The sequence below is a fragment of the Gobius niger genome (assembly GCF_951799975.1).
Source record: "Gobius niger genome assembly, chromosome: 3".
NCBI classification, from domain to species: Eukaryota; Metazoa; Chordata; class Actinopteri; order Gobiiformes; family Gobiidae; genus Gobius; species Gobius niger.
This window is the reverse complement of record NC_136854.1, coordinates 3,876,104-3,899,910: the sequence shown is the minus strand read 5'-3', so window position 1 is coordinate 3,899,910 and position 23,807 is coordinate 3,876,104. Positions and strand designations below refer to the sequence as shown.

Genomic DNA, 23,807 nt, shown 5'->3' with positions numbered 1-23,807 from the left:
ATTACAACACCCCAGGACAGAGAACACGGTTATTACAACACCCCAGGACAGACCACACGGTTATTACAACACCCCAGGACAGAGAACACGGTTACTACAACACCCCAGGACAGAGAACACGGTTACTACAACACCCCAGGACAGACCACACGGTTATTACAACACCCCAGGACAGAGAACACGGTTATTACAACACCCCAGGACAGACCACACGGTTATTACAACACCCCAGGACAGAGAACACGGTTATTACAACACCCCAGGACAGAGAACACGGTCATTACAACACCCCAGGACAGAGAACACGGTTATTACGACACCCCAGGACAGACCACACGGTTATTACAACACGCCTTTTTCGTCAATTTTTCGTCAAATTTTTATCACATTTTTGTCATCTATTGGTCATTTTTTTGTCAATTTTTATTCATTTTTCGTCAATTTTTTGCCCATTTCTGAGATGACATGACATGAGGAACTTTTCCTCACGCTGGGATGATGTTCCGTTATATTGTTTAACCTCTTAACTCCCGCCTGAACCGAGAGGATCTTTTTCCTCACGTCATCACATTTTTTTTTCCATCATTTTTTTTGTCGGGTATTCAACTCAGTTTTGTAACTTTTTTGTCATTTTTTCGTCAATTTTTTGTCACATTTTGGTCATTTTTTGGGTAATTTTTTGGTCATTTTTTGTCAAATTTTTATAACATTTTTGTCACATTTTTGTCATTTTTTTGGTCATTTTGGTCATTTTTTGGTCAATTTTTTGTCAAATTTTTGTCATTTTTTCATCACTTTTTCATCAAATTTTTGTCATTTTTCGTCAATTTTTCGTCAAATTTTTATCACATTTTGGGACAGACCACACGGTTATTACAACACCCCAGGACAGAGGACACGGTTATTACAACACCCCTTTTTCGTCAATTTTTCGTCCAATTTTTATCACATTTTGGTCATTTTTTTGTCCATTATTTGCCCATTTCTGAGATGACATGACATGAGGAACTTTCCCTCACGCTGGGATGATGTTCCGTTATATTGTTTAACCTCTTAACTCCCGCCTGAACCGAGAGGATCTTTTTCCTCACGTCATCAGATTTTTTTTTTCCATCATTTTTTTTGTCGGGTATTCAACTCAGTTTTGTCATTTTTTTGTCATTTTTTCGTCAATTTTTTGTCACATTTCTGTCATTTTTTTGGTCAAATATTTGTCACATTTTGTCAAATTTTTGTCATTTTTTGTCACATTTTTGTCATTTTTTTGGTCATTTTTTGTCAATTTTTGGTCAAATTTTTATTACATTTTTGTCACATTTTGGTCATTTTTTCGTCATTTTTTTCATCAATTTTTTGTCATTTTTTGGCAAATTTTTATCACATTTTTGTCACATTTTGGTCATTTTTTTTGGTCATTTTCTGTCACATTTTTGTCATTTTTTCGTCATTTTTTCATCACATTTTTGGACAGACCACACGGTTATTACGACACCCCAGGACAGAGGACACGGTTACTACACCACAGTGACGACAGACGGCAGAGACACAGGAGTAAAGTATATGAACTGTGCGTACTCTTGGTGGTCTCGTCCTCGATGGGCTGCTTGAACGCCGTGATGTCGCTGAAGGTGCAGAGGAACAGAACCACCTTGTCCTGCTCGTTTCTGATGGGAGCGATTTTGACGAAGAACCAGACGGGCATCCCTGAAAAACAGAGAAGTCGCTGTGAGCTCTGAGCCTGTTCTTCAGTCGGGCATGGAGGTCACAGCGAGTCATTGAGAGTCACTGGCCTCAAGTCCAAGCTAAGTCTCGAGTCACAAACAGCAAGTCCCAAGTCAAGTCTTTTTGGAGCTTTGGTCAAGTAAGACTCAAGTCCCGAAAAATGCGACTCAAGTCAAGTCACGTGACTGGAGTCCGGTCATGTGACGAAAAATTTATGAAAAAGTGGCAAAAATGTCACAAAAATGTCACAAGAAATTGACAAAAAAATGTACGAAAAATATGACAAAAATGTGACAAATTGTGACAAAAAAATGACAAAAAATTGATAAAAACTTTTTTTTTTCTAAAAATGTGGAAAAAAAAGACAAAAAAAAATGGAGTCTGGTCATGTGACTGGAGTCTGGTCATGTGACTGGAGTCTGGTCATGTGACTGGAGTCCGGTCATGTGACGAAAAATTTATGAAAAAGTGGCAAAAATGTCACAAAAATGTCACAAGAAATTGACAAAAAAATTGACGAAAAAATGACAACATTGTGACAAAAAAATTACAAAAAAATTACAAAAATGTGAAAAAGATTTGACAAAAAAAGGACAAAAATTTGCTTAAAAAATGACCCAAAAAAAATGGAGTCCGGTCATGTGACTGGAGTCTGGTCATGTGACTGGAGTCCGGTCATGTGACGAAAAATTTATGAAAAAGTGGCAAAAATGTCACAAAAAAATGACAAAAAAATTACAAAAATGTGAAAAAGATTTGACAAAAAAAGGACAAAAATTGGATTAAAAAAATTGACGAAAAAATTAAAAAAAATGTGACAAAAAAATGACCAAAAAAAAATGGAGTCCGGTCATGTGACTGGTCAGGTCATGTGTCTGGAGTCCGGTCACGTGACTGGAGTCCGGTCATGTGACTGGTCAGGTCATGTGTCTGGAGTCCGGTCACGTGACTGGAGTCCGGTCATGTGACTGGAGTCCGGTCATGTGACTGAGTCTCCGCCTCTGCTGGCCTCAGTACTCACGGTTCTTCTTGTACATGAGGATCTCGAAGGAGTTCATCTCGTAGTTGTCGAAGGTCAGTCGCACTTTCTCTCCGGTCTCTTTGTCCGTCAGCTCCCCGTACATGAAACTGCAACACATGACTCGGATACTCACGTATGTGCAGTACAAGTACAGCAGGTAATGAAGTACTGCAGATACAGGAGGTGCACTACAAAAAGTAAATATCAAGCGTTGTCTTAAATGACCTGAATTGAGGAAATGTATCTTGTTTTGAGCGGTTTTCACTCATTTAGACACTTTTCCTGATTGGACCCAGTTTTCTTTGCTTGTTTGAGGACATTTCAGACCAGTTCTAGGGTAAATCTCGCTTGAAATAAGAAAGTAAAATTGCCAATGAGATAAAACCAATTTTCTTACCCCATTGGCAAAGAAAATGACCTGAAATAAGGACAAAATGTATTGAAACGAGTCAGAAACATCTCAGAACAAGTGAAATAATCTAGAACAAATGCCCAACAACTTCTTAACCAGTCAAAGCAACTAAAATTTGGATTATTATGCTCAAAATGAGATGTTTATACTGATCTAGTGAAATACTTTTTGCAGTGTGAAGCCTGTTTCTGTCTGTGTTCACACAAACGTCCTCCGGGAGTCACTTTTAATTACAACACTTATAAATATAAAGCCGTCTCTGAGCCGGGGTTTACTGTGTCACTGCAGTTTCTCTCCGTTTAAAGGGATTTAAGGAGGAGAATGTGGAGCTGGGCTGAACATGACTATGAGGAGCTTCAGGATGTGTCTGAGCCTGAGCAGTGTGGAGTCTTATGGAGCTCCTCTAACGTCTGCTCCTCACAGCTGTGCATGAACAGAAGTGCCCGGTCTGACCTGCAGGTGGAGCTCTTCTGCATGACCTCGGCGCGGTGATATCCCGACAGTTTGCAGAAGCCGTCGTTGCTGTAGACGATCGGCCAGTCCACGATCTGAGCGTTTCCCAGGACGAAGTTTGTGTCTGAGAGAAACAGATCCGGGTTAGAACAGTGAAAAACAAACTAAACCTCCTGATTTACTAAAGTCGGGCTCAGACGTTCATTTAAAGGAGACACTGAACGTGAGACTCAAAGTGCGGCCCTGAGGACAAAGCTTAGAGGCCGTCAAACTTCTATTAGAACTGCCAGAGACAGGGCCGGACTGGGACTGAAAAACAGCCCTGGACTCTGACCAGCCTGGCCCAAATGAACGTAATTGTGACACTTCCACAAATACATATTTCAACCTCTGACCACCCGCCTAAACCAAATGCAGTCTGTCCTCTTTTGGCTGTGTAACACCTCATTTGAAAGCTAAGACCCACAAAACTGACCTTTTTCCTCGCACTGTTGCTGTGTTGTGTCATGTGTTTGTATGTTTTTTTATTTTTTATTTTTTTTCGTCACATTTTTGTCACATTTTTGTTGAGCTTTTTGTCACTTTTTGTTGAATTTTTGTAATTTTTTTGTCGCATTTTTTTCGCATTTTTGTAAATTTTTGTTGAATTTTTGTTGAATTTTTGTCACATTTTTGTCACATTTTTGTCACATTTTTGTCACATTTTTGGTGCTTTTTTCTCCAACAAGCTTTTTGATTAGGGTAAAGCCAAACTGGAGAAAATGGGACCCGCCTTAACATTAATGAGTGCATTTTCCCCAATCATTTTTTTGATTGGCATCATCAGCAAAAAGGGCGGGAAAGGTGGTCGTAGAAACAGAAGCAAAATCATTCATATAAATAATGAATAATACTGGTCCCAAAATTGAACCTTGTGGTGCACCATACTCCACGGAATTCCTTTTAGATTCATGTTTTTTTATACTGGGCTTTACCCAAATCTAAAAGCTTCTCGACTGGAGATCAACAATGTAACGCCTCATTTGAAAGCTAAGACCTACAAAAGTGATGGAAACTTTCCGTCACGTCGCCACATTTTTGTCATATTTTTGTTGCTTTTTAAATGATTTTTTCTATCATTTTTTGTCCGTGTTTTTCTCATGTTTTCATCCTCTTTTTCTCGCTATTTTGATGCTTTTCTTTTTAGCTTTTAGATTTGGGTAAGGTAGAAATACTGTCAATACACCCAATGAGGTCATATATGATGAACAACACTGACATTAGAAGGAAGTGCACTCTCGTTTTAAGGAAGAAATGACATAAATCTACTTGAATTAAGAGATTAAATCTAAGGTTTGAGTAGATTTGGTCTTGTCTTTGATGAGATAAAACCTTTGGAAAATACCTCTGGAAAATATTGAAGAAAACCCACCAGTTGATGATGACAAATGGATTATTCTGCCAGAAAATCTGAAAAACACTCACACTGTTTCTCTCATGTTTAAAGTAACTGGTGTTCGATCCCTTATTTGCAGAGTAATGTTTCTCTAAATCATCTTTGGGGCCAGACGTTGACTACCCCGCTATAGGCCAATCATTTTTTTGTCCTTTTTTTGTCCATTTTTTGTCACATTTTTTGTCACATTTTTTTTTTTTTTCGTCAATTTTTTCTCAAAGTTTTGTTTTTTGTCACATTTTTATCACATTTTTTGGTCATTTTTTGTGACATTTTTGACATTTTTTTGACATTTTCTTGTAATTTTTTTGTAATTTTTTGTCAATTTTTTGTCACTTTTTTTTTGTCAATTTTTTCTCAAATTTTTGTCATTTTTCATCCATGTTTCGTCACTTTTTTGTCACATTTCCGTCATTGTTTTCGTCTCAGTTTTGTTGCTATTTTCACAGGTGAAGGTGGGGGGTAAGAGGTTCCATGTAAACAGGAGTCACTCACACTCCGCTCCTGTAAGACCCGGGACTCAGGTCTGACCCAGACCCGGGCCAGACCCGGCCCAGACCCGGCCCAGACTCAGACTCAGACATAAACAGGATCTTTGCGGATCTTGTGTTGCAGTGGCACGTGCGGGTCCCTGACTCACGAGCCCTTCTTCACACTCAGAATCCACACGCGCTGCCCACGCACCGACAGACACACATGTACACGCTTACACACACGCACACACACACACACGCACACACACATGCACACACACACACACACACACACACACACAAACACCTGCACTCACCGCTGGACCTGCGCACCACGTTCTCCAGAAAGGTGTTCTGCGGCGCCACGAGCCCGCGCCGTCCTCCCGCCATCCTGCCCCCCCTCAGCGGGTCCGCGCGAGCCTCACATCCTCGTGCCCTTCACCTTCCTCATCCCGTCCGTCATCATCATCATTATCCTCTGCTGCGGCGCGAGCTCCTGTCTGCTCCGGCTCCGCGCGCGTCTGCTCCCCGCGCCCGCGAGCGCAGCGGCGCGAGCTCAGCTGGAGGCAGCGGATTGGCAGATGGCGACGACGTGGGAGGGGCCAGGAGCTCCGCGTGCGTCTGGGACAAACCTGTGGAGACTCGAGACAAGACTCTGAGCCTGAGTATGTGTGTGTATATGTATGTGTATATGTATATGAGTGTGTGTGTATATGTGTATATGTGTGTATATGTGTATGACTCATGTTTCTGTCGATCACGAGCTCAAGCTGTAAAGTCCCTGAAGGATCACAGCCGACTGAGGACTTTAAAGATGCAGCTCCACAGAAAGGCCCCGTCCAGGTGGGAATCGAACCCGAGACCTTCAAGCTGTGAAGCAAAAGAGTTAACCACTGTGCCACCATGTCACCAGTTGAGCCTCAGCTGCTCCTTTCGGCGTGAAGGAGCAGCGACTCTACTCCGAGCTCCTCCCGGGTAACTGAGCTCCTCACGACCAGACGCCCTGAGAAGGAAACTCATTTCAGCCGCTTGTATTCGCGATCTTGTCCTTTCGGTCCCAAATCACATGACCACAGGTGAGGGCGGGGTCGACTCAGCTCCCTCTTCACCACGGCAGTCCGATACAGCGACATCATCACTGCTGACGCTGCACCGATCCGTCTGTCGATCTCTCGCTCCATCCGTCCCTCACTCGTGAACAAGACCCCGAGATACTTTAACTCCTCCACATGAGGTAAGGACTCCCCACCGGGGAAGAGGGGAAGGAGAACCATGGCCTCAGGTTTGGAGGAGCTGATCCTCATCCCGGCTGCAAACGCCCCAGAGCAGCTGAAGGTCAAAGAGAACAACATCGTCTGCAAACAGCAGAGATGAGATCCTGAGGCTCCCAAACCGGACGCCCTCCGGCCCCTACACATTCTGTCCATAAAAGTAATGAACAGAACCGGTGACAAAGGGCAGCCCTGGCGGAGAACAGGTCTGACTTACTGCCGGCAATGCGAACCAAGCTCCTGCTGCTCAAACAGAGAACGGACAGCCCTTAGCAGAGGGCCCCGGACCCCATACTCCCGGAGCACCCCCCACAGGGCACCACGAGGGACGCGGTCGACCGCTTTCTCCAGATCCACAAAACAAATGTGGACTGAACCCCCGAGCACCCGACGGAGGGTGTAGAGCTGGTCCAGTGTAGAAGGACCAGGACGAAAACCGCATTGTTCCTCCTGGATCCAAGGCTGGACTATCGGCCGGATCCTCCTCTCCAGCACCCTGGAGTAGACTTTACCGGAGAGGCTGAGGTGGTTCCTCTTAAAGAGAGGGACCACCCCCCAGTCTGCCCATCCAGGGGCACTGTCCCCGACCACCAAGCGATGCTGCAGAGACGCGTCAGCCAAGACAGTCCTACAACATCTAGAGACCTGAGGACTGAAGGACTGAAGGACTGAAGGTCGCTCTGGAACTGAAGAACTTTCCTTCTCGGATTAAAACGAGACTGTTGTTTTTAACAATAAAAATGTTCTTTGCACTGAAGAGCACCCAAAAGACTAAACTTACACATCTTTTTACATCCATGTAGCACTCCAGCCTCCCAATTTTTTCAATAATAAACAATACAGCACATACTTCTCTAGCAAACACATTCAAACTGAACATGGAAACTAAATTCTAAACTGCACAAAATAATCTGATAGATTCAATAACACCGTGGAGGATCCGCTGTTCCAGCAGAGGGCGCTGTGCCCCCTCCGGGTCTGCAGTTCAGTGACTTCACATGTAAAGAACAGCCTCAAAAACACAGTCTGAGGAAATAAAACATAGTCCTGACCTCATGTCACGTGCTTCATGTCACGCGCTCTTAAACCTCCCGCACAGAGACGTGAATGACTTGTTTACCTGCGGGAGGCTCATTCTCACGCGCCACCACCGCCACCTTCTGGCGCACACTGGTACAACAGCAGAAACGAGCTGGTGAAGCAGTTTGTTTCATTACACACAGACGCTTCAGAATAAATCACCTTTAATTTACATGTGTTCATTTACAGCATTTACATTTCATTATTTATAAACTTCTCCTTCGTCACACGGATTAAAGACGAGAAACTGCAGAGGGAAAACATTTAAACACGTGGATTATGAGGAAAAACTTCTGTCATTTTATGTTTTGTGACTAAGTTTCCTTCTGGATCTTCTCTAGTTTTTGATTTAACTCGTTATTATTGCTATATATTGTTATTATTAATGTTGTTAAAGAGTGTTTAAAGTTTAGTCCCTTTGTCTGCACCCTGTGTATATTTCCCCCGTCTTTAGCCGCTGCTGCCTCCCACACAGGAAATGCCCATATTTGGATTACAGCGTCTCGACCACAGCCTTTCCTGCTACACGTGGATACCAAACATGTCAGTATTTGTCAATGAATAAGGGTGGGAAAGACCAGCGAGCGACACAGACATGTTTGAGCATGAACATTTTCCATAAAAAAATAAAAAAATAAAAAATGATTTCCAAATCGGAAATTTTCGAAAACATAAAAAAAAACAATTTTTTCCAAAAAAATTTACATTTTCCCGAAATTTTCCAAATTTTTTCTAGAAATTTTCAAAAATGTTCAGAAAATAAAAAAAATAAATCTAAAAATGTTCCAAAATTTCCCAAACTGTCTCCCACACAGGAAAAGACCATATTTGGATTACAGCGTTACCTGCTACACGTGGATACCAAACATATCAGTGTTTGTGAATGAATAATCGTGGGAAAGACCAGGGAGCGACCCCAACATTTTCCATAAAAAAAAAAAACAAAAAAAATCCAAAATGATTCCCTAATCGGAAATTTCGAAAACATAAAAAAAATTAAAAAAACAAAACAAAACAAAAAAAATTCAAACAATTTTCAATTTTTTCCCCCCCAAAATTAAATTTTTTCCAGAAATTTTACTAATTTTTTCTAGAAATTTTCAAAAATGTTCTTAAAATAAAAAATTAATCCAAAATGATTCCCTTAATCGGAAATTTCGAAAACATAAAAAAAAAAGTTTAAACAATTTTCAAATTTTTCCCAATTTTTTTTCATTTTTCCCCGAAATTTTCCAAATTTTTTCTAGAAATTTTCAAAAATGTTCAGAAAATAAAAAAATAAAATCTAAAAATGTTCCAAAATTTCCCAAACTTCTCCTGTCTCCCACACAGGAAATGACCATATTTGCATTACAGCCTTTCCTGCTACACGTGGATACCAAACACTTCTCCGTCAGTGTTTCTTGTAGGTCCTTGTAGTTCATTTCTCCGTCAGTGTTTCTTGTAGGTCCTTGTAGTTCATTTCTCCGTCAGTGTTTCTTGTAGGTCCTTGTAGGTCATTTCTCCGTCAGTGTTTCTCGTAGGTCCTTGTAGTTCATTTCTCCGTCAGTGTTTCTTGTAGGTCCTTGTAGTTCATTTCTCCGTCAGTGTTTCTTGTAGGTCCTTGTAGGTCATTTCTCTGTCAGTGTTTCTTGTAGGTCCTTGTAGTTCATTTCTCCGTCAGTGTTTCTTGTAGGTCCTTGTAGCGCTGCAGCTCTCGCTCCGACACAGAAGGTTTAAAGTCTTTCACGGCGCTGTAGAAGTCGTCCGGACTGAGGAGTAGCGGCGTCTCCTCCTCGTCCAAACCTGACGCACAAACAGAAGGAAAGTCGAGTAAACACTCCGCTCGGTGCAAGTCCGTATACCTCCTTCCTCAAAGGTGTTGCTTTTGAGTGACCGTTTCTAAATAAAGTGGATTATTTGTGAGTAAAAGTCAAGGTTCTGTTCAAAATAAACCTCAAATTCTCCCAGAACTTCACATTTCACCAGAGCTGTGGGAAGATGTTTCAGTTAGGGGGCGCTGAGGGACAAAATGTACCCCCAAAATACTTTTTCTGTGCATTAACCTCTTAACTCCCGCCTGAACCGAGAGCTTTTTCTCCAGTTCAGCTTTACCCAAATCCTGTAGGCCAGTGTAACGCTTAATTTGAAAGACCTACAAAACTAAATGGATCTTTTTCCTCACATCAGATTTTTTTTCATCACTTTTTTTGTTGGGCAGTCGTCTCATTTTTGTCAAATTTTCGTGACTTGTTTGTCAGTTTTTCGTTAAATTATTCCCATTTTTTTGTCAAATTCTTATCACTTTTTTGTCAATTTTTTTCTCAATTTTTCGTCAAATTTTTCTCACTTTTTTGTCAATTTTTTTCCCCATTTTCGTCATTTTTTGTCAATTTTTTTGTCACTTTTTCATCAAATTATTCTCATTTTTTGGGTCAAACTCGTATCACTTTTTCGTCCATTTTTTCGTCAAATTTTTCTCACTTTTTCGTCAATTTTTTGTAAATTTTTTGTCACTTTTTCGTCAATGTTTTCGTCTCAGTTTTGTTGCTATTTTCACACCTTTTTTCCAGAAGCTTTTGGATTGGGGTAAAGCTGGAGAAAATGTGCTCGGTTCAGGCGGGAGTTAAGGGGTTGATATTGCCTACGGTTCACAAACTGTCCACCAGGGGGTGCTGCAGCGCCCTCAGCACCCTGGCTTCCCACGGCCTTGCATTTCACTGAACTCACTTTTCAAAATAAAGTTCAGTTTCCTCTTTTTTGCTTTGAAATTCTTCCAAGTTTGACATATCTCTGGGTCCCCAGTTATAACAAGGTCCTCGATTCAAAACGAACTTAAAATGACATAAAAAGCAACACCGAGTTATGACTCCAGGACTGGGTTAAAGTCATACATTATATCTTTTTCAGTGTCACTTCGGGGCCCCTGTAGCGCCTCTGAGGAGCCCGGACCCCCCTTTGGGAACCACAGGTCTCTAAGATAATATGGAAACGGCTGTTTGGAAGAACTCACAACATCGAAATTGGGAACAATGGGGGAACAAATTAGTACAATTTATGAGAAAAATATGGAATAAAATGTAAACTAGAAATGCAATGGCTGCACCATTGCGATTGACTGCGGAAATGCGGGAAGCGAATGCAGAAATTGCATAAACTGTTCAAATTGCATAATCAAATTTGCATAAACTGGTAAAATGCATAAAATGTCATGTTGCATAAACTGTATAAACTGCATAAAGTTGTAAAATGCATGAATGGGTTAATTTGCATAAATTATGTAAATTGCATCAACGCTTTAAAATTCATAAATCCTAAATGGCATAAACTCGTCAGTTGCATAAAGGCTTTAAAATGCATAAATTGGTTAAATCCCATAAAGTGGTTAATTTGCATAAATTATTAATATTGCATAAACTTTTATATTCCATAAACTGGTCAAACTGTTGAAATGGCCTCAGTGCTTGATTGGCAGAAGCTGCACAAATGGCTGAAAGTCCTGGAGTTTCCCCGATTGGCTGGATTCCCCCCATACACACTAATGCAAAAATTTCAAACTCTCGTATAAAAAAACTGGAAATCTGCAGAAGGCCAGTTTTTTCTCAAAACCCACAAGTTGCAGAAGCTGAACATGCACAAAGTGCAGAAATTGCATAAAATGCAGAAAAAAGTGCAGAAAAGCATGGATTTGCGGCAGCCCCATTATAAGTCAATGGGAAAAATCTCCGACATTTTGGCCGATTGCGGAAAAACCGTAAGTTGCAGAAGTCCCAAAAGTAACAGCACCCTTCTCCTCAACATGCGTAACGTTTTGATGCATAACTTGCATAAATTGCACAAAGCATGAAGGTGCTGAAAGCTCTAGAAAATCAGGAAAAAGATGGAAGAGGAATAATAATAAAGAACATGAAAACCAATAATTGACTGCGGAAGAATTCCGCAGTCAATCAATAAAATTAGGGGAAAATTCAGAAGAAATGAGGATAAAATGGAGGAACATTTCTTGACCCCTTAACTCCCACCTGAACCGAGTACATTTTCTCTAGTTTGGCTTTACCCCAATCCAAAAGCTTCTGGAAAAAAGGTGAGAAAATAGCAACAAAACTGAGACGAAAACAATGATGGAAATGTGACAAAAAAGTGAGAAAACATTGACAAAAAATTGATGAAAAAGTGGCAAAAATGTTACAAGAAATTGACAAAAATGTGACAAAAATGTGATAAAAATTTGACCAAAAAAATGACAAAAAATCGATTAAAAAAATTCACACAAAAAATGACAAAAAAAGACAAACATGTGATAAAAAATTGACAAAAAATCACAAAAATGACCAAAAAGTGACAAAAAATTGACAAAAAAATGACCAAAAAAAAACCCGACAAAAATGTGACAAAAAGTTACAAAAATGAAGAAAAAAAAGACAAAAATGAGTTGAAACCCCTCCAAAAAAATGTAAAAAAATCTGATGACGTGAGGAAAAAGATCCATTTAGATGAGTTTTGTAGATCTTAGCTTTCAAATGAGGCGTTACACTGGCCTACAGGATTTGGGTAAAGCTGAACTGGAGAAAATGCTCTCAGTTCAGGCGGGAGTTAAGAGGTTAAAACATTGGGGGAAAAGGAATTGATTTGAGGAGAAATATGTAAAAGTGTTTTTCTGCCCTTTGCAGATTGCCCTGTTCAGAATTTGTTTTTTGCATTTATTTATTTATTTTCCAATTGACTTTTCCTTTTGCTAACATACGGCTCCATCATCGTGTTTGTGTTTGTCTCACTCTGCTGGATGAGGCTGATCTTCCTCTTCACGGCGCTCGTCATGGCGTCGCAGCAGAGCGCGTACAGGTCGGCGCCCGTCATGTGACCCGGGCAGCGATCCAAGATGGCCGACAGGTCCACGGACGGCTCCAAGTGGAACCTGGAGGAAACACAAACTCATTTCTACTTGTTTTTATGGTTCAAAGCTTCATAAATCACAAGTGGAAACTTCTGAGTAAAAACGAGTGGACCTGACGCAGGATAAAGAGAAATGTCTTTAAAGTCTTTAACGTGAGCTGACCTCCTCAGGACGGCCTGCAGCACCTGCAGCTGAGACTCTCGGTCCTCGTTCACCCCGACATAAACCAGTTTATCAAACCTGCAACACAGGAACAACATCACACTTTGGTAAACGACCAAAAAACATTCATTAACCTCTTCACTCCCGCCTGAACCGAGAGGATCTTTTTCCTCAGATTTTTTTCCCAGCATTTTTTTGTTGGGTATTCAACTCATTTTTGTAACTTTTTAGTCATTTTTTGTCACATTTTTTGTTATTTTTTTGTCATTTTTTGTCAATTCTTTTGTCATTTTTTTGTCACATTTTTTTATTTTTCGTAAAAAATTTTATCAATTTTTTGTCATTTTTTTGTTAAATGTTTGTGACATTTTTACCACTTTTTCATCCATTTTTCGTCACTTTTTTGTCAATGTTTTCTCACTTTTCTGTCACATTTCCATCATTGTTTTCGTCTCAGTTTTGTTGCTATTTTCACAGCTTTTTTCCAGAAGCTTTTGGACTGGGGTAAAGCCAAACTGGAGAAAATGTTCAGGTGGGAGTTAAGGGGTTAATAGATTTGTTTTATGACACAATTTTAAAAAAGTCTGTGCAATTTCCCAATGAAATGTTTATGCATTTGTATATACACTGCTCACAAAAACTTAGGGCACACTCAAAAAACACAATGTAACTCCAAGTCAGTCAAATTTCTGGGATATCAGACTGTCCAGTTAGGAAGCCACGCTTATTGTGAATCAGTTTCACTTGGTGTTGTGGAAATTAAACAGACACAGGTGGAAATGAGAGGCAATTAGCAAGATCACTCCAAAAGAGGAATGGTTTTGCAGGTGTGCAAAACCAGGCGACAGAGTGCTGGTTCGGAACCTCTCTGAAAGAGGAGGTCCGGGAAAATTGCGTGCGTACTGGGAATCAGAAGTACATCGCGTAGTTGAGAGAGTAGGCGATGGACCAGTCTATAAAGTACAAGTGGAAAGAGGCAGTTAAGTCATTCGAGTGTTACACAGAAATCTGTTATTGCCAGTAAACGATTTGCCATTGGAAGAAGAACTGCCTGTATGCAAAAAGTCGAAACAGAAAAAAGACAAAAGAACTGAAACAAATCCAGACAGTGAGAAAAGAGACAGTGATAGCTCGGAGGACGAGGAAGAGTACACTTATCGTTACAACCTCTGGAGTAACATTCCTGTATACAGACTTGTAAATCCTCAGCAAAGTGCTTCAAACCAAAACGCTCAGCAACCAGTACCTGTCGTGCCAGTGCAAAATGCTCAAAACCAGCAAAGACTCAATGCCACGGCTAGAGAATTTCGCCCACCAGTGAGACAGGAACCTGTACCCATACAGCAAGTTGTTGAGGAGCAAATGGTTGGACCAGCTGTGTTGCAGGAGGAACAAGGACAAATGGAGGAAATGGATGGAAATAATGGAGAACAGGAGGAAACGAGAAGGTCACAGAGGAGAGCACAACCGGTGGAGAGACTTACTTACGATGCTCTGGGACAACCATCATCTCAGCCATGGACTGCAAATGTGAGACCTCTCTTTCTCCCAACTCACGTGCCAACAGTTCAGAACTTTATGCCTTATCCATACCCCATCCAGCCCCAACCGTATGCTTATAACTGGTACACTCTCGTTAACTAAGTCACCCTAAAGCGTGAAATGTCGGGAGACATTTATTTTAAGTAGGGGAGAGTGTAGAGGTCTGGAAATAAGTTCATTAAAAATAGGCACCCCTACAATTTTTATTTTTGACATTGACATTTAAGTATTTTTTATATATATTAAATGTCATTTGGTTCGAATACATCTCTGTTGAGTTAGATGTAGTCCCTACCCTTGACCACTAGATGGCGCATGTCGCGCATCGATAGAGAATAGCTGAGGCATCGCAGAGGAAGAACAATTCTTTCGTGCTGAAGTAAAAAAGCAGCTAAACGCATGTGCTCTCTCTATTCTTATATCGCAGGTTGGTAACACTATAAGTTCGCAAAGTTGAAGTATATTATCTTAGTCAGAAGGTTTTTGTGGTAAAACTGTCAAGTGTGAGTCTAGCAGAAACTAAGTTTAATACGTTTTTTTAGTAGAATTGTGATCGTGTTCAATGCTAACTTTTGGAGCTAATGGTCAAGGGTAGGGAAATTACAACGCGGGAAAAATACATTATCCAGGAGGACCATTTGAGTATTGTTTATTTAGGACATAAATAAAACATGTTTCATTACTATGAGACATTGACTAGGTTATGTTATCACCAAGGTATAACTATGGTTTATGACGGGAAACTAGTAATGCCATTGTACTACTGTATTAGATACAGTGCAGCCATTTTGTAGTTGGCTTAGTTTTATATTAAGAATAGGGATTTCATAAATAGTTGCACAGTTAAAAAGATAAATAGAGATAAATAGTGATTAATTTCATGATAAAAAGGTAAAAAGGTTAAAAAGTACATTAAAATAAAGAATGTTTGGTATTTTAATTGTGTTGCTTTTGAAGAAATTGTCATATCTGACTCATAGTATAGTTTATTTCGCTATGGCCACATGGACTTTTGGACTCTTTTAAGGCCATTTAGCATAGTAATTGCATTGTTTTGATTACTGCTGTTGTCATTGTGAAGAACAATTCTTTCGTGCTGAAGTAAAAAAGCAGCTAAACGCATGTGCTCTCTCTATTCTTATATCGCAGCTGAGTACTTCGCACACACGTATGCCCTCTGAATCCCAGAGGAGCAACATGACCACAGACCATTTCCCTGTCTTCATCCTTTGGACCGTATTTTTGGAACACTTTTGCATTTGTCCAGTGTTCTCACCACTAGAGGCATCATGAGGAGCATCTACAACCCACAGAAGCTGCTCAGGGAGTGATGCTCATCCAAAATGGCACGTCCATTCGTGCTGTGGCAAGAAGGTTTGCTGTGTCTCCCAGCGCAGTGTCCAGAGCATGGAGGAGATACCAGGAGACAGGCCAGTACACCAGGAGACCTGGGGGGGGGCGACCGAGGTCAACAACCCAGCACCAGGACCACTATCTGCTCATTTGTGCACGGAGAAACAGGAGAAGCACTGCCCGAGCCCTACAAAATGACCTCCAGAGGGCCACAAATGTGCATGTTGGTCCTCAAACGGTCAGAAACCGACTCCATGAGGGTGGTATGAGGGTGGTATGAGGGCGGTATGAGGGGGGTATGAGGGCGTTGGGCCGGTGCTTACTGCCCAACACCGTGCAGCCCGATTGGCATTTGCCCGAGAACACAGCGATTGACAGATTGGCCAATGGTGCCTGTGCTCTTCACGGATGAGAGCAGGTTCACCCTGAGCACATGTGACAGACGTGACAGAGTCTGGAGACGCCCTGGAGAACGTTCTGCTGCTGCAACATCATCCAGCATGACCGGTTTGGTGGTGGGTCAGTGATGGTCTGGGGAGGCATTTCATTGGAGGGCCGCACAGCCCTCCATGTGCGAGCCAGAGGTTCCCTGACTGGCATTGGGGACCGGGATGAGATCCTCAGACCTATTGTAAGACCATATGCTGGTGCTGTGGGCCCTGGGTTCCTTCTGATGCCTGATAATGCCAGGCCACATGTGGCAAGAGTGTGTCAGCAGGTCCTGTATGATGAAGGTATTGATGTTCTGGACTGGCCTGCCCGTTCCCCAGACTTAAATCCAATAGAGCACATCTGGGACATCATGTCTCGGTCCATCCATCAACGCCACGTCGCACCACAGACTGTCCAGGAGCTGACTGATGCTCTAATCCAGGTCTGGGAGGAGATCCCTCAGGAGGACATCCGTGGTCTCATCAGGAGCATGCCCAGGCGTTGTAAGGAGTGCATTCAGGCACGTGGAGGCCACACACACTACTGAGGATGATACAGACTCGTTTGGAGGAATTTCTACAGAATTTGGATCAACCAGTGACCTGATTTGTCATTTTGATTTTGACTATAATTTTGGATCCAGACCTCCAGGGGCTGAGAATTTGATTTCCATTTATCATTCTTATGTTATTTTGTTCTCAACACATTGCCCTACACTATGAATAAAGATTTTCATCCGAAAAATCGAATTGATTGACATTTAGGATGTGTTTTTTGAGTGTGCCTTAAGTTTTTGTGAGCAGTGTATAAATATAAATAAGGATAACGGTTTAAACCCTGATGTTTGTGTTTCCGTGGGTGATGTTTGTGTTTCTCGTACCTCCCGGGCCTCAGCAGAGACTGGTCGATCAGGTCGGGGCGGTTTGTGGCTCCGATCACAAAGACTCCAGTCGACTGAAGAGTGTCCAGCTCCGACAGAAGCTGAGAGACCACTCTGAGGAGAGAGAGAGTGATATATAAACACTGAGGAGAGAGAGAGTGATATATAAACACTGAGGAGAGAGAGAGTGATATATAAACACTCTGAGGAGAGAGAGAGTGATATATAAACACTGAGGAGAGAGAGAGTGATATATAAACACTCTGAGGAGAGAGAGAGTGATATATAAACACTGAGGAGAGAGAGAGTGATATATAAACACACTGAGGAGAGAGAGTGATATATAAACACTCTGAGGAGAGAGAGAGTGATATAAAAACACTGAGGAGAGAGAGAGTGATATAAAAACACTGAGGAGAGAGAGAGTGATATATAAACACTCTGAGGAGAGAGAGTGATATATAAACACTCTGAGGAGAGAGAGAGTGATATATAAACACTCTGAGGAGAGAGAGTGATATATAAACACTCTGAGGAGAGAGAGTGATATATAAACACTGAGGAGAGAGAGTGTGAAATAAAAACACTGAGGAGAGAGAGAGAGAGTGATATATAAACACTGAGGAGAGAGAGTGATATATAAACACTGAGGAGAGAGAGAGTGATATAAAAACACTGAGGAGAGAGTGATATAAAAACACTGAGGAGAGAGTGATATAAAAACACTGAGGAGAGAGAGTGATATAAAAACACTGAGGAGAGAGAGTGATATATAAACAATGAGGAGAGAGAGTGATATATAAACACTGAGGAGAGAGAGAGATATATATAAACACTCTGAGGAGAGAGAGAGAGTGATATATAAACACTGAGGAGAGAGAGTGATATACAAACACTGAGGAGAGAGAGAGTGATATATAAAAACACTGAGGAGAGAGAGAGTGATATATAAACACTCTGAGGAGAGAGAGAGTGATATATAAACACTCTGAGGAGAGAGAGAGAGTGATATATAAACACTCTGAGGAGAGAGAGAGTGATATATAAACACTGAGGAGAGAGAGAGTGATATATAAACACTGAGGAGAGAGAGAGTGATATATAAACACTGAGGAGAGAGAGAGTGATATATAAACACTCTGAGGAGAGAGAGAGTGATATATAAACACTGAGGAGAGAGAGTGTGATATATAAACACTGAGGAGAGAGAGAGTGATATATAAACACTGAGGAGAGAGAGAGTGATATATAAACACTCTGAGGAGAGAGAGAGTGATATATAAACACTATGAGGAGAGAGAGAGTGATATATAAACACTGAGGAGAGAGAGAGTGATATATAAACACTCTGAGGAGAGAGAGAGTGATATATAAACACTGAGGAGAGAGAGAGTGATATATAAACACTGAGGAGAGAGAGAGTGATATATAAACACTGAGGAGAGAGAGAGTGATATATAAACACTGAGGAGAGAGAGAGTGATATATAAACACTCTGAGGAGAGAGAGAGTGATATATAAACACTATGAGGAGAGAGAGAGTGATATATAAACACTGAGGAGAGAGAGAGAGTGATATATAAACACTCTGAGGAGAGAGAGAGTGATATATAAACACTGAGGAGAGAGAGAGAGTGATATATAAACACTGAGGAGAGAGAGAGAGAGAGTGATATATAAACACTGAGGAGAGAGAGAGAGTGATATATAAACACTCTGAGGAGAGAGAGAGTGATATATAAACACTCTGAGGAGAGAGAGAGTGATATATAAACACTATGAGGAGAGAGAGAGTGATATATAAACACTGAGGAGAGAGAGAGAGTGATATATAAACACTGAGGAGAGAGAGAGTGATATATAAACACTATGAGGAGAGAGAGAGTGATATATAAACACTCTGAGGAGAGAGAGAGTGATATATAAACACTGAGGAGAGAGAGAGTGATATATAAACACTGAGGAGAGAGAGAGTGATATATAAACACTCTGAGGAGAGAGAGAGTGATATATAAACACTATGAGGAGAGAGAGAGTGATATATAAACACTGAGGAGAGAGAGAGAGAGAGTGATATATAAACACTGAGGAGAGAGAGAGAGTGATATATAAACACTCTGAGGAGAGAGAGAGTGATATATAAACACTCTGAGGAGAGAGAGAGTGATATATAAACACTATGAGGAGAGAGAGTGATATATAAACACTGAGGAGAGAGAGAGAGAGAGTGATATATAAACACTGAGGAGAGAGAGAGAGTGATATATAAACACTCTGAGGAGAGAGAGAGAGTGATATATAAACACTGAGGAGAGAGAGAGTGATATATAAACACTGAGGAGAGAGAGAGTGATATAAAAACACTGAGGAGAGAGAGAGAGAGTGATATATAAACACTGAGGAGAGAGAGAGTGATATATAAACACTGAGGAGAGAGAGAGAGTGATATATAAACACTGAGGAGAGAGAGAGTGATATATAAACACTCTGAGGAGAGAGAGAGAGTGATATATAAACACTGAGGAGAGAGAGTGTGATATATAAACACTCTGAGGAGAGAGAGAGAGTGATATATAAACACTCTGAGGAGAGAGAGAGTGATATAAAAACACACTGAGGAGAGAGAGAGTGATATATAAACACTGAGGAGAGAGAGAGTGATATAAAAACACTGAGGAGAGAGAGTGATATATAAACACTCTGAGGAGAGAGAGAGTGATATATAAACACTGAGGAGAGAGAGAGTGATATATAAACACTGAGGAGAGAGAGTGATATATAAACACTGAGGAGAGAGAGAGTGATATATAAACACTGAAGAGAGAGAGTGATATATAAACACTGAGGAGAGAGAGAGTGATATATAAACACTGAGGAGAGAGAGAGTGATATATAAACACTGAGGAGAGAGAGTGATATATAAACACTGAGGAGAGAGAGAGTGATATATAAACACTGAGGAGAGAGAGTGATATATAAACACTGAGGAGAGAGAGTGATATATAAACACTGAGGAGAGAGAGAGAGTGATATAAAAACACTGAGGAGAGAGAGAGTGATATATAAACACTCTGAGGAGAGAGAGAGTGATATATAAACACTATGAGGAGAGAGAGAGTTATATAAAAACACTCTGTGGTCACAGACCTGTCCATGACGCCCCCGCTGTCCCCACTGCGTCCTCTAGAGGGAGCCAGAGAGTCCAGCTCATCGAAGAAAACCACACAGGGGGCGGCGGAGCGCGCTCGGGCGAACACTGCAGGGGGGCAGAGGAGATACATTAAAGGTGCACGTTAACGAAGAGGCAGCTCCACATTGTGTCATTTAAATCCAGTTTGAATCTAACTAAACGCTTTTTAATGACCTTTGAGGCCTTAACTCTGACACTATTCACTGACTGCATTTTAAAGAGTTTTCTCACAGACCTTGCCTCACGTTCTCCTCGCTCTGCCCCACGTACATGTTGATGAGCTCCGGGCCCTTCACACTGAAACAACAACAGACACAATCACAACAGGAACATCGGGAACAACAGTCACTTCCTGTTGTGGTGTCGGGTAACCACCACTTCCTGTCAACGCTTTAACGTTATTTCAAAATAAAAGGTCAAAAACAGACAAACAGTTGTAGCTGATTTGGTTTTGTTCAAACTGTGAGATGTTTAGTTTTTGCCCAAACTTGTTTCTAGCTCTCACTATCCCCCCCCCCCCTGCACAGTCCAGGTCAAACCCCGGCCCGGTTACAGTCCGGCCCGCTGTTTATTTTCCACAGAATTATTATTTTTCAGCTTTTTTTTTTCTCTATTTCCTTATTTTTGCCACAATTTCTCCCAATTTCCCCATTATCCACACATTTCCTGACATCGAACCCGATATTGTACATTTACTTTATCTTCCACTCATTATTATTCTGGTTTCTGGTTTTAGACGACAAATATTGTGGTATCGGGAAAAGTATCGTTTAGGCATCAGTATCAAAAAAGTACTGCATACCTTCATAATAAAAGCATTTAATGACAGAAAACTGACAGTACAGTTACTTCCTCAAATTTATTCCAGCACAAAGGGATGCACCGATACTGGACAAATACTACATCGGGTATCGGCTACAAATATCTGATACTGAACCAATACCAGCTTTTGACTGTCACCACCTTAAAAACACGACTTTCTCCGCCTAAACCGCGGTGAATATGGACATGCTGTATGTCATTTTAAAGCTAAGAACCCGGAGAATCCAACCGCTGATGTCGTTTTAACCCCCGCGAATGTGTTTTTGATCGCCGCGCAAAATACCGCGGTTAGCATCAGTATGCTAAAGCTAGCGGGAACATGCTAATGCTAACGTCAACAAATCAAGGATGGGAACAGAAACTATGCTTCAAACACCTAAAGTAGCTTATAAAATAAAATAACCACTGCTGAAGCCAAGTGTTTGTATTGTAGTTTAACAAATATCTGACCTTACGTATTTGTAATGATCAGACACTTCATGGGAGTTGTTTATATTAACCTAAAGTCATAAACCCAAAGATATTTAGTGCAGAAAAGTCCAGTGATCCTTGTGTAATGTTTATCCGAGAGCATTTCAATAGATATAATTGATCTGTAACATCATGACAGTAAAATCTTACTTATTTAGATTAGACACAATCAGTTGCATAATTATCATTTTATTTCAGTGAAGCAGCAATCTTAATGAAGAAATGTTGGGCAGAAAAGTTACTAATTGATTTGATTTTTTAAGCTGCTGACAGGAAGGGACGAAGATAAAGTAGCAGTTTGACTCAACTGTTTGACGTCACGACTTCCAGGTACTAGCAGTCCAGCAAATATGAGAAAAAACATTTAAAAACTCTTAAAAATAACCATCAATATTTGTGAAACTCAGCGGAGAGTTCCTGAACCGACTTATTTCTCAGATTCATTAGCCAAAAATGCCGCACCTACTGCTAAAAAAGTATATACTAAAGTCACTACTTCCGGGGTTAGCGTAGCTGTTAGCATTAGCATTTTGGTAAATCTGACTTTTATAGCAGTAGGTTCAGCATGTTTGGCTCATGGTTCTGATAAATAAGTCTGTTCAGTAACTCTCTGTGGAGTTTCACAAATATTGATTGTGGTTTTAAAGAGTTTTTTGTAGTTTCTCGCACATCTGCGAACCAGGAAGTCGAGCTGTGACGTCAACGCTTAACAAATGTCACTTCTTGTCTGTGTCCAATAAGGAAGTGAAACTATAAACATCACAAAAATGGCCAAACAAAAGAAAACTGGAACAATCTTTAGCAAAACCTTAAATATAATTGTGTTAACCTTGAACGGATCCCATTTTCTCCAGTTTGGCTTTACCCTAATCAAAAAGCTTCTTGGGAAAAAAGCACCAAAACAGCCACAAAAAAATAAGAAAACAAGGATGTAAATGCAACAAAAAAATGACAAAAAAATCATCAAAAATGTGACAAAAATTCAGCAAAAATGTGACAAAAATACAACAAAAATGTGACAAAAATTCAACAAAAATTCAACAAAAATTCAACAAAAATGTGACAAAAATTCAACAAAAATGTGACAAAAATTCAACAAAAATGTGACAAAAATTCAACAAAAATGGAAAAGAAAGAAAGAAAAAACATACAAAAGGTGACACAACACAGCATCAAACCAAGGAAAAAGATCAGTTTTGTGGGTCTTAGCTTTCAAATGAGGTGTTACACAGACCTATATATGTATATATATATATATATATATGCCAAAGAGGACAGAATGTATTTGGTTTAGGCGGGTGGTTTTAGCCTGTGTCAAATGCACTTTAAAATGGAGAAAAGAGACAATTACATTTGTCACTGTGAGAAAGACACCTTTAAGAAAGTCTTTTGGAATCGGTAAATATCGGATATCGGCAGATCCTCAAAGTATCGGTGTATAAAAAGCTGGATTAAGCGTTTCCTTCCTCGCCGTGAGTTCACACGTTCAGCTCCGGTCCATCTTTCGTCTCGTCCTGTGACCTCCTGTAGCTGTTCCAGATGATGAACCCCATGAGATGAGTTCCTGATAGAAAAGCCGTCGCAAAAGTCCCGATTAACTCTGGCCCCGCCTCCTCCCACTGCTCGCTCTGGAGCCCCTCCCCCTTCTGCGCCGTCAGGCCGATGACCAGCACGTACAGCGCGGCGTTGAACACCATGATGAAGGTGAAGAACACCGGGTACAGCCAGTCGCTCCAGCCGCCCCGTCTGTAACAAGCCAGGGCGGCGTAACCCACGGCGACCGGAGCGAAGAGGCCGATGAGGAGCGACGGGAGCGGCTGGTACAGAGCGCCGAGGCGGTAATTCAGAAACATGAAGAATGTGGTCGACCCGAGAAACAGCGAGGCCACGGCCGCCATCGAGATGTTCAGTAGATGTTTCCTTATCCCGTCCACACGCAGGAGGGCCATGGCGGCAGCACCAAGGGCAGACTCAGGGGCAGACTGAGGGGCAGACTGAGGGTCAGGCTGAGGGTCAGACTGAGGGTCAGGCTGAGGCTCAAAGTGAGGCTCGGACTGAGGGTCAGACTGTGGCTTGGACTGAGGCTCAAAGTGAGGCTCGGACTGAGGCTGGGAGGGAAATGTAACAACCCCCGTCACTCTGCAGGACAAAGCCGACCTCCCCCGCTGCCCTCTAACCTTTGTTAAGGAGGTGGGGGAGGTGGGGGTGGTGGGGG

The 23,807-nt window shown here is 41.2% G+C and overlaps 2 protein-coding genes across 3 annotated transcripts in view; both read right to left on the bottom strand.

Moving 5' to 3' along the window:
- LOC306961348 (voltage-gated delayed rectifier potassium channel KCNH1-like) overlaps positions 1–6,059 on the bottom strand; it is a 49,979-nt gene extending 43,920 nt beyond the window's left edge. For both annotated transcript variants that reach the window (XM_079554049.1, XM_079554050.1), the window contains exons 1-4: positions 5,834–6,059; positions 3,609–3,732; positions 2,744–2,850; positions 1,576–1,704 (exon numbers count right to left, since the gene is read on the bottom strand). In XM_079554049.1, coding sequence (XP_079410175.1) covers positions 1,576–1,704; positions 2,744–2,850; positions 3,609–3,732; positions 5,834–5,906 — 433 coding nt within the window. In that variant the 5' untranslated portion in view covers positions 5,907–6,059. The remainder of the gene's footprint in view (positions 1–1,575; positions 1,705–2,743; positions 2,851–3,608; positions 3,733–5,833) is intronic.
- A 3,197-nt stretch (positions 6,060–9,256) lies between these two features.
- pex6 (peroxisomal biogenesis factor 6) overlaps positions 9,257–23,807 on the bottom strand; it is a gene marked incomplete at its 5' end in the record, with an annotated part of 30,699 nt that continues 16,148 nt past the window's right edge. Inside the window, 6 exons of the mRNA XM_079552868.1 lie at positions 9,257–9,652; positions 12,622–12,761; positions 12,903–12,980; positions 17,110–17,223; positions 20,257–20,365; positions 20,535–20,596. Of these exons, the coding sequence (XP_079408994.1) occupies positions 9,516–9,652; positions 12,622–12,761; positions 12,903–12,980; positions 17,110–17,223; positions 20,257–20,365; positions 20,535–20,596 (640 nt within the window). The 3' untranslated portion in view covers positions 9,257–9,515. The remainder of the gene's footprint in view (positions 9,653–12,621; positions 12,762–12,902; positions 12,981–17,109; positions 17,224–20,256; positions 20,366–20,534; positions 20,597–23,807) is intronic.